The following is a 16,705-nucleotide window of genomic DNA, read 5'->3' as shown; positions in this document are numbered from 1 at the left end:
ATATTTATTAAAAAAATATAATTAAAAAACCCAGTATTAAACAGATTTTTTAAATAAATTCATTATAGTACCTCTCATTTAGTATTGTATACATGTTTCATGTCAAATATATCCAGTTAGTTGGAAGGTAGGTGGGTAGGTGAATGGCTAGGTAGGTGGTATGACAATATGTGAGGACAATACTCGCTTTATAGTAACACATGAACATTTAAATTTTGAACTCAGAACAGGCTAAAAGCTAAGTTGTAAAGACAATAAAAACTCAAGTTAGAAAGGGACCAACATTTTATTGTGAAGATCACTTCAGTCTGAATTTATTTTCTGTATAAATATGTTCATAATTGCTACTGGAGACTAGTAAAGCTATACAGAGGCAAGTTGATATCACTGTGGTTGTGAGATGTACTTTTTTTTAAATTTTGTCTTTAGGTGGATGTGCTACTGCCATGTTCCAGCATTCTGTGATAGTCTGCCAAGATATGAGACAACATTGATATTTGGAAGAACTCTGCTACGGTCTGTCTTCCAGACAATGAGGAGACAGCTCCTTGACAAATTCCGAGCTGAGAAAGATAAGATGCCATCAGAGAAAAAGACCCTTGTCTTGACACATTTTCCAAGGTAACTTGAGAATGTATTTTTAATTTATTTTGTTGTTGTTGTATGGCTTAACGCCATTTTTCAGCACACAATAGGCTATATATGGCAGCCAGTATTAATGGTGGAGGAAGAACCACCAACCCACGAGAAGCTACTGGCAAGCTTTCTCACATGCCCACATTAACTGAATCCGAGACTCGAACACATGCAGACAGAGGTGAGATGGCAGTGATCCATAACGGAGAGCGCTTTAGGCCACTCAGGGGCCCCTATTTTTAATTTATAATTTATTAGATCCATGTAGATCATAATACACTATCTACATATTTTGTCTTACCTGCAGGCACTGGTATTACTTTTCTGGTGTAGGTGTTTTTGCTATGGTTAGTATTGACAAGGTATCAGTATAAAACTGTTGCATTTAGTTTCTTTTTGATGACACTTCTACCTGTCATAGAATTTGATAAATACAATATTTAGTACTTAAACTCGTATGTTGAGTGTTCATTGAATGAAAGATATACCTGGCATACAGAAACTGCCTTTGGTACCTGTATAACTGGGTATATCAACAGGACTTGAATTTAACACAAATTTTTTTGTAGCCAGAAGGACAAGTATACTGAGAAATTTATCTAGTCCTGTCCACAAAACAATGTCACACAGCTTTCATGTACGTTTACCGATTCAATTTTAAATCCGCAACAAAACTGGGTATTTTCTTTGAGTTTGTTTTTGGGAATGGCGTACACCAGTTACACTGCATAATGTTCTTTTCCTTATCATAATTCAGCCATTCCCTGTCTTTTGTTTATGTCTTCTGGAACATTAAATTACGCTTTTCCCTATCATAAGAAATATTCCACTCTTTTATGTCATTTTCATTCAACGTTTGCTTTTTTTCTGGTGGCCACATTTTGATTGTCTTATAAGGAGGGAATTGTGCCTCATTTTGAAATACGAGATGTTACAGTATGGCTGATGCAGATTATCAAAAGTAAGAAAAGAAATGGCACAGTGTCCTTTATATAAGAAAGTAAGAGCAAGAAATTAAATGGCTAGAACTAAAAAACTAAAGAACTATAAAAGACTTGACTTCGGCGGATGTTCTGAATGATCAAAGCAGTGGCTATTGTAAAACACTGTTATAAAATATTAGCATCAGAAGATAAGTGTTAGTTTCAGATTGGAAAAGATGTGTTCCCATCAAATGAAGCTATCTGACTGATATGTGTGTGGTATTTAACAGCTTCAGTTACAGTCTCATCAGTCATAAGTTTGGTAATTGTTCCTAATTAATTGGACCATAATGTATTGTTGAAATAAGGCGGAAAATTTTCAAATCTTAGATGCCCATGCTCAGAGATCTTAATTCCCAACAAATGTACGGCATTCAGCTTGGATATCTCCACGTGTATTCAATTATTTGTTGGTCTTGTAAGGGAAAAAACATAAAAACTGTTCTTATCATAGAAAAAGTAGTTGTATGGAAAGGATGTATCAATAATGTTATCATAATAAACTTATCTAATTCTTATAATTATTTTGATGCAAATGTAAAATAGGCAGTTTCCTGTTTGTGACTTTTGGAGTGTTTGGCTAGCGAGAAAAAAAAAGAACTGTAAACAAAAAACCGTGCGGACTAATTTCTTTGAAATAGTTTTTGCCATGTTCTTTTGTGTGGTATACTGCTTTGTTTGTTACTGTGGTCGAGTGAATAAAGTGTGATACCATGTCATTTTTTTCATTTAATTCATTATCAGATTAATTAGGATCAGTTACCAAACTTCTGTTGCTAATGACGACCATAATTTGTGCTGTTAAGCAAAATGCACAAAATTGGATGGTTTCTTGTTATAGAAACACACCTTCCCAAGGCAGAAATAGACTTCATCTTCTCATGCTAATATTTTATGACTGGGTTTACAATGGCCACTGCTTTGATTCTACAAAACATCTGCTGAAGTCAAGTCTTTATTAGGGAATGGCATAAACAAACACTGACTATTGATAACTGAAACTTACTAGCTCATTGGACTATTAATATTATGAAAGTTACTAGTCCGACAGGAAATCTACTGGCTTTGAGCTAGTGGACTACCACTAATTTTGAGCCCTGATCAAGTATTGTTGGATATGTGAGAAAGCTTGCCAGAACCTTCCTTTGGGTTGGGACCGCTCCGGTGGCCTAGTGGTTAGAGCGTCAGCCTCAGATGCGGGAGGTCGTGTTGTCGATCCCCAGCTGAGTCATGCCAAAGACTTATAAAAATGGTACTAACAGCTGCCTTGCTTGGCGCTCAGCATTAAGAGGTAAGTGTTAGGACTGGTCGGCCTGGTGTCAGGATAATGTGACTGGGTGGGACATCATGCTACATGTCTGCAGCATGATGCCCCAGTGCTACACATCACTATAAACTGCCACATTGCAGACATCATAGCGATATGACTGAAAAATTGTTAAAGCTACGTTTAAAAAAAAATCTTTTGGGTTGGTGGTTCTTAACTGGATCATCCCCAGCAGATATACTGGTTGCCCATGTATAGCCTATCATAAAAAATGGCTTTAAACCCCACAAAACAAATAAACCAAACCAAGTTTCTTACACAATGTCCATAGCTTGGAGATGTCCACGTTACACCTCACCTGTTATAAGGTGCCTTGTTATAACTCAGTTGTGGATATTGCACTGTTTGCTATGGAGCCATGATCAACATCATACCAATGCACAACAATGTGTTATGAGAAAACAAGATGACACCTAGTCTAATGGCTTCATTTCCATTTCAGAACACCATTATTTGAAAAAGTCTTGATTGTACCCACTATACCATGGTTAGGTATATTATGCTATTCTCAATATATATAGCTTTTCCATACATATGGCAATTCTCATTTACATGACACAATGAGTAATCATGCACAATGACTGCCATATTATAATGATGGAGAACTGTGCCATGTCGCTTATTCTATACATTTTCATAAATTATTATAAAAAGTGTAGATCATTGCATGTACATGGAAGAAGCCATACTTTAAATTGGCAATTTGTTTTCTTTAAAATAGCAGTTACTTGTACATATGCTCTATTCAAGAAATATGTATAGATTCTTCTTGAAGAATGAAATCTTGAACCTGGATCACTATGTATACCTGGTAGGATAAAGTTAAAGATGTTTATAAAGTCATTGTGTAACAGAGGGCATATTTTGAGATTTCCCATACCATGATCGACTTCAAAGTAATTTATGGTTTCTTAGTATGAATAACATGATTAAAATTAAACTAAAATGTTAGTATCACTTATAATAATTGTTATTGAACTCTGTCCAGGTTTCTATCCATGCTTGAAGAGGAGGTATATAGCAACAACTCCCCTATATGGGACCCAGAGTTTTCACAGACCAATATTCCTACTTCTCCCACCCAGTCCCAAGCTGCGACACACACCCTGCTGAAACCAGTTGATGGTAAGTGAAACATTTGGTTTAAGTTCAAATATCACATATATTGCACTTTGATTATAGAAACAAATCAACCTGAATAAATAATTAGCTATTAGGTCATGGAAAATATCAATTTCCTTCTTACTTCCTACATATTTGAGTGATGAAGGACAACATTAATTCTGATAATGCGTCAAGCAGCGCATGTAGCAAATGTTTCAAGTATGTTCATTATTTTTGGAATTTTCAATGATAACCATCACACATGGAGGGAATTTTTTTTTTTTCTCCTTTCTCACTGACTTTTGATAATGTTCATTTGAACTTGTGTATAATTTTTATTAGAAGTAGAAGTTTGGATCAACCTTGGAAAGAACCAGATAACCATGAAAAGTAGCTTGTTTACGATGACCATGATATAAACAAAGGCTACAGACACATCTCTACTTTCTACTATAACATTATTTTTTTCCTGGGTAGTCATGGTGATATGCCAACAGTCTATTGTTGAATTACAAATATACAATCCAAGAATATATCCTTTTTTGAATTTCACTCTAATTAACTTCCAGTTAATGTTTCTTTCCAAGAATATGCTTTTAGAATGGGGGGCCTCGAGTGCTCTCCGTTATGGATCACTGCCATCTCACCTCTGTCTGCGTGGGTTCAAGTCTAGGATTTGGCCAATGTTGGTATGTGAGAAAGCTTGCCAGTAGCTTCTCGTGGGCCGGTGATTCTTCCTGGGGTTTTCCTGGGTCCTTCCTCCACCATTAATACTGGCTGCCATGCATAACCTATCGTGTGCTGAAAAATGGCATTAAACCCCACAACAACAGCAACTTTTAGAATGATGAGAACTATGTATTTTCAGTGAATAAATAATTTGAATAAATAAATTCCAGCCCAAATGAAATACTGGGCACAACAATAATGCAACCGATTCTTCTCAGCTCTTATAACATGAGTAAATAATTTCTAAAAGAAGCAATGATCATATAGTTATCTGCTTGACCACAGGTCAGAATTAACATTTTCTAATAAAAACTTATTATCTAATGTAAAATTTCCTTCTGGAAATTAGTTACAATTTGAAGGTCTGTTACTAAAGTTATAATAAAGAACATGGAAAATATAATGTCCTTGTCTCAGATCTAGATAAATATATTTACTTCTGTTAATAATCATCCTAATATTAAGCCAATACTAATAAAAAAAATTGTAGGTATGTATTAGTTGTTTACAGAATTATAAAAAATGATTCAGGTCAGGTAGAAAACGTATTTGATTTTGGAAGTCATATTCAAAATGCAAGTATCCATTGATTATAATGAAATAAAAATAATAAAAAAGTAACTAATAAACATTACAAATTAAATATACATAGCAATAGTAATAATTTGTTTACAAAACGTCTTTAGGAAATGTCAGATTTGATGAACAAATGTCACAAAGTCTCAGCATAAATTGCTCAAAATACAACCCAGCAGGCTACAGTGCACAGTGCTCTATATAGACAAAACTACATGTGTTTTGTTTTAAGGAGGCAGAAAAAATGAGTTTACTATAACGTAGTTTAGTCAATCAGACCAAGACTTTGTCTTTACACCATGTCAAATTAGTTCTTTCCCCTTGACTTGGAAGACTTGTGTGATTTTGTATTTATTACAGATCTCTTTATTCACATTCTTTTAAACAATATTTTAATGTATACTTTAAAAAAAATGATAAACTAGACAGCTGGCATTTAATATGTAGCCATGGCTAAGCCCATGTATGTACTGCGGTAGCTGCATCATCAGTCTGTCTGTATTACATATATGTATTTACTATTTAGCTTTGAATTTTTAAAAGTGTTGTATGGGACATAGATTTAATCTGCAGTCACATGAAAGTTAATATTTTTCCTCACTTCTTAAATGGAACATAGGTTTTTGGACCAGAAAATAGCACCTTTTCTTACACTCTACTTACTGAAGAGACACTCTACTTTCAAGCAACTTTCAGGGCATATTTTACAAACTACAGTGATTAAATATACATTCAGTTTTAAACAGAAAGCTCATTCATTCATAGTACATTCAAACTATCTACTTTATATTTTCAGTTAATTATTGATGCATTGATAATGTAAGCACAAAATTAAGAAAAGGATTCAGTTTTTTTTTCAAACATGTGGACTAGATTTTAATGTTCATTTGGATATATTTTAACAAGAAAATTTGTAATAATATTGCAGTATTGATTTCTTTTCATCTCTTTATTATCTAATTCAACATTTGCAAGAATTTAAAATGTAAACATTGTTCCACTGCAATCTTGCTAACACTGTATATAACGGTTGTAAAAGTATTGATATTTCAGAAACTCTGAAGCTGAAATGGATTTGAGTTCTGTTTGGTATTTTAGATAATTTACATAGTGGAATGATCTTGAGAATTAAGCATGGGATAAAGCTTTGTCCAAACGTGGAATAATTTTAAATATGTAGTAATAAATCATTCCAGATATTTTAAAATGGACTATTATTTGATATTTGAACTTGTATAAATAGTTTCAAGCTGGGTGTGCAATATGGAAATTTTAGGTGTGCAATTCAGAATGTGCTGTAAAGAATTACAGATTGAACATCTGTATCAAATGCCAGATCATAAGATTAAATGGGTATGTAATAAATATATGTATAATGACTGGTTGGGAGATTAAATGGGTATGTAATAATGACTGGTTGGGAGATTAAATGGGTATGTAATAAATATATGTATAATGACTGGTTGGGAGATTAAATGGGTATGTAATAAATATATGTATAAAGACTGGTTGGGAGATTAAATGGGTATGTAGTAATGACTAGTTGGGAGATTAAATGGCTGTCTAATAAATATATGTATAATGACTGGTTGGGAGATTAAATGGGTATGTAATAATGACTGGTTGGGAGATTAAATGGGTATGCAATAAATATATGTATAATGACTGGTTGGGAAATTAAATGGGTATGCAATAAATATCTGTATAATGACTGGTTGGGAGATTAAATGGGTATGCAATAAATGTATGTATATTGACTGGTTGGGAGATTAAATGGGTATTCAATAAATATGTGTATAATGACTGGTTGGGAGATTAAATGGATATGCAATAAATATATGTATAATGACTGGTTGGGAGATTAAATGGGTATGCAATAAATATATGTATAATGACTGGTTGGGAAATTAAATGGGTATGCAATAAATATATAATGACTGGTTGGGAAATTAAATGGGTATGCAATAAATATATGTATAATGACTGGTTGGGAAATTAAATGGGTATGCAATAAATATATAATGACTGGTTGGGAGATTAAATGGGTATGCAATAAATATATGTATAATGACTGGTTGGGAAATTAAATGGGTATGCAATAAATATATGTATAATGACTGGTTGGGAAATTAAATGGGTATGCAATAAATATATATATAATGACTGGTTGGGAAATTAAAATGGGTATGCAATAAATGTATGTATAATGACTGGTTGGGAAATTAAATGGGTATGCAATAAATGTATGTATAACGACTGGTTGGGAGATTAAATGGGTATGCAATAAATGTATGTATAACGACTGGTTGGGAGATTAAATGGGTATGCAATAAATGTATGTATAACGACTGGTTGGGAGATTAAATGGGTATGCAATAAATGTATGTATAACGACTGGTTGGGAGATTAAATGGGTATGCAATAAATGTATGTATAACGACTGGTTGGGAGATTAAATGGGTATGCAATAAATGTATGTATAACGACTGGTTGGGAGATTAAATGGGTATGCAATAAATGTATGTATAACGACTGGTTGGGAGATTAAATGGGTATGCAATAAATGTATGTATAACGACTGGTTGGGAGATTAAATGGGTATGCAATAAATGTATGTATAACGACTGGTTGGGAGATTAAATGGGTATGCAATAAATGTATGTATAACGACTGGTTGGGAGATTAAATGGGTATGCAATAAATGTATGTATAACGACTGGTTGGGAGATTAAATGGGTATGCAATAAATGTATGTATAACGACTGGTTGGGAGATTAAATGGGTATGCAATAAATGTATGTATAACGACTGGTTGGGAGATTAAATGGGTATGCAATAAATGTATGTATAACGACTGGTTGGGAGATTAAATGGGTATGCAATAAATGTATGTATAACGACTGGTTGGGAGATTAAATGGGTATGCAATAAATGTATGTATAACGACTGGTTGGGAGATTAAATGGGTATGCAATAAATGTATGTATAACGACTGGTTGGGAGATTAAATGGGTATGCAATAAATGTATGTATAACGACTGGTTGGGAGATTAAATGGGTATGCAATAAATGTATGTATAACGACTGGTTGGGAGATTAAATGGGTATGCAATAAATGTATGTATAACGACTGGTTGGGAGATTAAATGGGTATGCAATAAATGTATGTATAACGACTGGTTGGGAGATTAAATGGGTATGCAATAAATGTATGTATAACGACTGGTTGGGAGATTAAATGGGTATGCAATAAATGTATGTACAATGACTGGTTGGGAGATTAAATGGGTATGCAATAAATGTATGTACAATGACTGGTTGGGAGATTAAATGGGTATGCAATAAATGTATGTACAATGACTGGTTGGGAGATTAAATGGGTATGCAATAAATGTATGTACAATGACTGGTTGGGAGATTAAATGGGTATGCAATTAATGTATGTACAATGACTGGTTGGGAGATTAAATGGGTATGCAATAAATCTATGTACAATGACTGGTTGGGAGATTAAATGGGTATGCAATAAATCTATGTACAATGACTGGTTGGGAGATTAAATGGGTATGCAATAAATGTATGTACAATGACTGGTTGGGAGATTAAATGGGTATGCAATAAATGTATGTACAATGACTGGTTGGGAGATTAAATGGGTATGCAATAAATGTATGTACAATGACTGGTTGGGAGATTAAATGGGTATGCAATTAATGTATGTACAATGACTGGTTGGGAGATTAAATGGGTATGCAATAAATGTATGTACAATGACTGGTTGGGAGATTAAATGGGTATGCAATAAATGTATGTACAATGACTGGTTGGGAGATTAAGTGGGTATGCAATAAATGTATGTACAATGACTGGTTGGGAGATTAAATGGGTATGCAATAAATGTATGTACAATGACTGGTTGGGAGATTAAATGGGTATGCAATAAATGTATGTACAATGACTGGTTGGGAGATTAAATGGGTATGCAATAAATATATGTATAATGACTGGTTGGGAGATTAAATGGGTATATAATGACTGGTTGGGAGATTAAATGGGTATGTAATAAATATATGTATAAATGGGTATGTAATAAATATATGTATAATGACTGGTTGGGAAATTAAATGGGTATGTAATAAATATATGTATAATGACTGGTTGGGAAATTAAATGGGTATGTAATAAATATATGTATAATGACTGGTTGGGAAATAAAATGGGTATGTAATAAATATATGTATAATGACTGGTTGGGAAATTAAATGGGTATGTAATAAATATATGTATAATGACTGGTTGGGAAATTAAATGGGTATGTAATAAATATATGTATAATGACTGGTTGGGAAATTAAATGGGTATGTAATAAATATATGTATAATGACTGATTGAGCAGATCACATGGCAAGTTATTTAAGATGTGCAACCCCATCAGACATAATGACATTCTAGCCCACTCTTCATGAAGGTTTCTATCACAGGTATATATAATCATGCCATATAGGCAGTTATATTTCAAGTGTGCTAGGGCTAGTGTATATGAAGGATTCTGTAAGTACTTTGAAGCCCTTCATAGTGCATTAGTCTGCATCTTGAAAGGCCCTCAGGAGGGGTCACCCCACCCCACCCCTAATAAGAGCAACTATACCATACACCGCAGTTGTACATTTTGTTAATGATGTCCCCCTTTCAAAAGAGACCATCCTTTAATGATGTGGAAAAGAGATGACCTCCTAAAGAATGGAACCGATACAGTGCTATTTCTGTTTGAAATCTGTTCATAAATATCACACAAAATGAAAAAGACAATCTTGATGGATTTGTTGGGCTATATTGCTATGAATAATAAGTTGGAACTATGTGAAACATTTCCGTTATTCCAGAGCAGGTTTCCTAAAGAAATGTAGCTTTAATATGCATTGTTATATATTTTCCCTGATGTTCCATTGCAATAGGTTCCCCACCTACAGGAACAGGAGTAAGTGGTATGAATAGGTTCACTTCTACTGGATGCATTCCAGCAGGAACTGGGCAGATCGAAGATTTTACATCCATCAACGTCAGCCCTGGCCTTATTCCAACACGACACCCGTCTAAGTCTCAGGAATCCATTGGTAAGGATTACAGTTTTAAAGAAATGTTTTGTTCACATGTATGTAAATTTCAGATGCCAAATTCAGAGATGTTATAAATGGAGTTGTAAGCACCATAAAAATTTAACAACCTTGAGTATTTTAACAAATTAGATAATTAGTTTCAAGATATCATTAATGGTCCAAAAGTGGAATATGTACAGCATATTTCTGAAGCAAAATAGAAAATCACAGTATCCATTTCTGGTACATATTGACCAATATTATCACTGTGGTATTAATAAAGCAAAGTTTTTAATAAATATTTTTCTTAATAATCCAAGGTAGGTGATACTTCCAGTACCCTACCTTCAATACCACAACCTTACATCCTATCCACTACTCTGCCTTCTATATCACTACCTTGCGTTCTATACCACTACCCTGCCTTCTGTATCACTACTTAGTCTTCTATACCATACCATACCTTCTATATCACTACATTCCTTATATATAACTGCCATACCTTCTATACCACTCCCTTGCCTTTTATTCCAATACAGTGCCTTCTATACTACTGCCTTACCTTCTGTGCCACTACCTTGCCTCCTATACCACTACCGTGCCTTCTATACCACCACCTTGCCTTCTGTACCACTACCATACTTTTTATACCACTACCCTGCCTTCTATACCACTACCTTGCCTTCTATACTACTACCATACTTTTTATACCACTACCCTGCCTTCTATACCACTACCTTGCCTTCTATACTACTACCATACTTTTTATACCACTACCCTGTCTTTTATACCACTACCTTGCCTTCTATACTACTACCATACTTTTTATACCACTACCCTGCCTTCTATACCACTACTTTGTCTTCTGTACCATTCCCTTGCCTTCTATAACTCTTCCTGACATTGACTTGAATAATATTCATTTTCTTATAAATGACACAGATGATACTGTTTAGAATTTGTTAGGCATGGGGTCCTGGTAAGATCTTCCACGGGTTACTTAAAGAAGGCCTTTGCATATTGTCATGACATTTATCAGAAATCTACAGTAATTTGCCCCAATCGTCATATTTTCCAAAAATGTGGAAAGAGGCAAATGTTACTTCAGTTTGACAAAATTGTTGTAAAAAATTACAGACCTATTCCATTGTTAAGCTTCTTGGAGAAATAGAACATTTGAAAAATGTGTCTTTAAGCAGTTTTACAGTTATCTTACATCAAACAACATACTTAGTTATTTTAAATCAGATTTTACCCCAAAAGATTTATCTCCTTTCAGCTTTGTGATATCTATAATATTTTTGCAAAGCAGTTGATGAAAGCAAAGAATAGAGTAGTATTTTATATGCTTTTTTTCTTCTCCATTAACTTAACATTGACAGAATTCTTTGCTTCACTGCTTCATACTGCAGGACGCATGTCTGAAAATGGTAATGTGTGTTAGGAACTACTTTTGATTGTTAGCAGACGATATACACTTATGTAGTAGATGCCGGAACTTTTAATGTATTAGATTTGTCAGTTGATAAACTAAAAAGAAAACTTTCGTCCACTTGAAAGTAGAGATGATAAAGTTGACCATATGGATGAATTCATGAAGCCATAAAAGAAACTTTCAGCCAAGCAAAAGACTTTGTGGTGTTCCTTATGTCCACAAGAAACATGAGACACACAATATTGAAAATACTATTCTAATTATTTAAAAAGTAATTTAGGAGAAAAGCTTATTAATATTTGCAAATCAAATGGTTCAGACTATGAGCCATACTCTCAAGAGTCTTTAAAATGGCATAGATGAGCATATTAAGGCCAAGGGCTATCCCATCTTCCTCAGGATTGTCCCATTTTACAAGTTAGTTCAAAGACTGAATTTTAAAAAATGCAACTGAAGGCAGGTTTTGGTAGAAAAACAAGAACCTCAGGGTCAACAAGCTAATATGACAAAGAAGTCTTATTTCTGCTGGTGAAATGCATTAACCTTTAAATATTAATAAAGTCTTTGACAAAGTACAGCATAAGCTAAGGAAAAATGGAATTGATCATGGACAGTTGGAATGGTTTAAAAATCCTATCTCTAACAGGACTCCGAAAGTTGTTATAGAAGTTGTGCTTCAGACCCACAACATGTCAGATCTGGTGTGTCTCAGGAATCGTACTTGCATCACTGTTATCTTTAATTTATGAAAATGATTGCTGGTGTGTCTCAGGAATCGTACTTGCATCACTGTTATCTTTAATTTATGAAAATGATTGCTGGTGTGTCTCAGGAATCGTACTTGCATCACTGTTATCTTTAATTTATGAAAATGATTGCTGGTGTGTCTCAGGAATCTTACTTGCATCACTGTTATCTTTAATTTATGAAAATGATTGTTTGTGTGTCTCAGGAATCTTACTTGCATCACTGTTATCTTTAATTTATGAAAATGATTGTCACTGATGTTCAGTCCAGTTTTAGATTTTTTCGTGATGATACACTTTGACAGTTATTGTTGAGGACCTAACCCTGACTGCTGGCATTTTGAACTAAGACTTACTTAAAATTAATTTGTTATCTAATTAATGATTAGTTGACTTTAAGCCCAACAAATCAGAATTATGACCACGTCCATAAAGTCTCGGAACAAGACCAGCAACTTTTAACAAATGACATGGTTATTAGGAATATCACTAAACTTTGTTTTTAATAAAATCATTAGAATTTCGTTGACCTGTATAAGACCTCTTTTGGAGTATGGTGATGTTATCTAGGATAGCTACCCAGCATGAGAAAGATGAAATTGAAAAATTACAAGCTGAAGCCAGTAGAATTGTTTGTGGAGCAACAAAATCTGCATCATATCCTAAAATGTTTGAGGAGACGTAATGGGACAGATGTTCAACAAGGTGCTAAAAACACAATGATAACACTTTTTTTAAAGGAATCAAGACATTGTTGGAGAAGACATGGGGTTTTTGGTTCCAGCTAGTGTCCAGCTGATAAGTAATAGACATCATTGTGATGGAGTAAACCTCCAGAAACCCTTAACTAGAGCAAATCTATATCAGTTCTCATTTTTACTAAAGTCTGTTGCAAAATGGAATATTTATTTGGAAATTTGAGACAACCCTTTGTCCATTGGCACAAGTTCGTCTTCAAAAGATGATCTCATAAAAAATGGAACTACTGCAGTGCCATTTCAAATTGAACTCTGTTTATACATTTCACACAAAATGAACAACCCTGTGACAACCATTATATCACACCATCAATCTTCAATAAGACCAACCTGTTAAGGAGAAAAACTTGTATTAATATACACACAGATTTGACTTGGTTGTACTATTTTTAACAAAAATGTAAACAAATAAACAAACTATTCATCACCTTGGCAGTAGATGTTCATGTGGTGAACCAGAAACCACAGAGCATTTTCTCTTAGGCTGTATAAAATATGTTAACCTTAAACTGAACAAAAAGAATTATCCCCATATTATAGATATGGCTTCATGATTAATGGATAATCCCTTACAGTTGGTGAGAATTTCAAGGCAGTCCATAAGTATATATAATTAAAACTAAGAGACTTGCTTGATCACTAATTATGTCTACACTCATAGTTATATCAGTATGTATTTTGTTGTAATAAATATATATCACCTGAGGTGAAGTTAAAAGTCCTTTATCTATTTCCAACTTTATCAGTGCAAGTATCTTCATATTTTTGCTCTCTTTTCTTTTTCATTTTTTATTTGCAAGGTTGTAGTTACATGTTCTGTAATGGCTTATAAGTTACTGTCTGACATTATTACAATACTGTATGTACACTTTTCTTTACTATCTCATTAGCATGTTTCATTATTTGCAATGCCTTCATTAGTTGCATCAGCCACATTTAAAAAGTAAAATTATTAATGAGGGGAGAGCTCAAAAAAAGTTTTCACTTGTTGCTCATTCCTCTATATCTCATTTGATTTTGTAATTTCCATGATGACTTCTGCAAATAAGCACTGTTTAAATAAATATGGCTAAGTTTGTTTTCAGACTGGCTCAAAATTGCTCATGTTATGTGATACAGATTGATTACAGTCTGACATTGTGTCTCTTGAATGTTATTAGGAATTTTTGAAAAAAGTAAAAACACCAAGAGTGCTGGACATTCAGTACAAATATACTTCTCCATCTGCTGCATTGTTTTTATTTTAAAAGAATAGGAGTTTACCTTTGTTTGTTTTTCTGATCTGTAAAAGCCAGCTCAGAAGTGGGAATGAATCAGACTGCACCCTTTGACAAAAAGTTGGCTTGGAAAATATAATTTTTGTAGAAGCGGTTATTTATGAATCAGATTGCCAATAGTCTGTGTTTTTAAACCCATTTATTATTATGGTTCAGATTGCCAATAGTCTGTGTTTTTAAACCCAATTGTTATTATGGTTCAGATTGCCAATAGTCTGTGTTTTTAAACCCATTTGTTATTATGGTTCAAATAGCCAATAGTCTGTGTTTTTAAACCCATTTGTTATTATGGTTCAAATAGCCAATAGTCTATGTTTTTAAACCCATTTGTTATTATGGTTCAAATAGCCAATAGTCTATGTTTTTAAACCCATTTGTTATTGTGGTTCAAATAGCCAATATTCTGTGCTTTTGAACCCATTTGTTATTATGGTTCAGATGGTCAATAGTCTGTGTTTTTAAACCCATTTGTTATTATGGTTCAGATGGTCAATAGTCTTTGTTTTTAAACCCAGGTGAGAAGAGGAAGACAGATGATACAGGGCTGGACTTGGAGGTAGCTAAGAAACTGAGGATAGAGGGAGATGTGGCCCCAGAGGTGGTCAGTGACATTATTGCTTCCATTAGTGATCCCTCAGAAATGTTGGGACCTGATGTAAGTATAGATTGTTGGGTTCAGAATGCCAAAAGCACTATAGACTCAATTGTATGAGGGGTTTTTTAATTTATGGGGACAATATAATTTTCCTAGGGTTACCACTTTTTGGGGTCTGCCATCTTCAACTGAAATTACATTTCCTCAAATATGATAGCACCAGAGACTTGTATCCTAATTAACATGGAGACAAATGTATACCTGTGAGAATGGGAATTACAGAAAATTAAAGGCTTGTTAGATTTACAACAGCAAAAAAAACCAAACCCAAAAACAAGTCACATCAGAAGTACAGCATCATAAGTCACAGTAGTGTTCTAATTTTCAATAAACCTTCACTTACCTTTACCTGTCCATGGCCATGGCTTGAACATTGCAAGCTGACCTGTCCCCTTGACGTGTTTCACGATGATATCACTGGTGTAGGCGACTATTTATTTTAATATCAGTAATATATAACCTGTCGCTCTTGCTTAGCTTACTCTTTTCCAGATGGGAAATACTCTCACCTGTACAATGGAAATTCATCCTTCCAACAGGGTGACTCTGGAAAGGTTTCCTGTTTAATCAGTGATTCTGACCCATGTGCACTTGCTCTTTCTTGTTTAGTGGTTGCCATCATTACAGCAGTTTTAATTACTGTTTGAAGAAACTTGCCTTCACTGTAAATTATGTGCCATGAATTGAACATTTTCATTATGCACATTGTTTTTTTTATTGTGAAATTACCCCAGCTCAGGCATTATTCCTGTTTGAAATTAGACCCCCACCCCACCCCAACCTTAAGTAACAGCTGTCAGGGTAGCATTTATTGTGATTGACAATTATTTTATTATTTTTTCTAGCATGGAGTGGTATTTAGTTGTCTATGCTGAATCGATGTGCAACCTCATCATGATTCTGGTTTGTTGAATGATACAACATTACTAATTTTTTTCTTTAGAATGTTGTACACCAGTCCTTACTTTCAGTTATATCTTTTGTGTAAGAACACCTTTCACTCGTAAAATTCAGTATAGGATAGTATTCTGTTTACTTGTTTTTTCTACTAAGTGGGTTATTTGCTAATTTTTGTCTCCAGAACTCAAATTAAAATCATTGATGATATCATTATCATTACAACATCAATATTGTGGTTGTTTTAATCCGTTTAGTCCAATATTCGGCATAAGCATTGCTGACTTTATTGTTTTCAGTTTTTAACTTCCAGAAATGCCTAAGCAGAGTCTGTGGAGGTGTGAGCACAAGAAAGCCTCCTGAGACACACTCCACCTGCCTAGGTTGTTCAAGTTATAAAAGGACAGATAGCAGTTTTTTCATTGCCTCTTTTCAGATGAAGTCCGAGACTTTGCTGAATACAGAAGGACATACAAAGAAGGAGAG

General features: G+C 34.0%; 1 protein-coding gene across 1 annotated transcript in view; it reads left to right on the top strand.

Moving 5' to 3' along the window:
• The window catches only part of LOC149788601 (histone acetyltransferase KAT2A-like), an 81,594-nt gene that overhangs the window by 33,130 nt on the left and 31,759 nt on the right, over positions 1 to 16,705 (top strand). Inside the window, exons 6-9 of the mRNA XM_089974659.1 lie at positions 430 to 621; positions 3,935 to 4,071; positions 10,311 to 10,469; positions 15,183 to 15,322. Coding sequence (XP_089830785.1) covers positions 430 to 621; positions 3,935 to 4,071; positions 10,311 to 10,469; positions 15,183 to 15,322 — 628 coding nt within the window. The remainder of the gene's footprint in view (positions 1 to 429; positions 622 to 3,934; positions 4,072 to 10,310; positions 10,470 to 15,182; positions 15,323 to 16,705) is intronic.

This window comes from Sinohyriopsis cumingii, chromosome 11 (assembly GCF_028554795.1).
Source record: "Sinohyriopsis cumingii isolate HCF-2022 chromosome 11, ASM2855479v2, whole genome shotgun sequence".
NCBI lineage: Eukaryota > Metazoa > Mollusca > Bivalvia > Unionida > Unionidae > Sinohyriopsis > Sinohyriopsis cumingii.
Note: the sequence above shows the minus strand (reverse complement) of the source record. Positions and strands in the feature narration are given on the sequence as shown.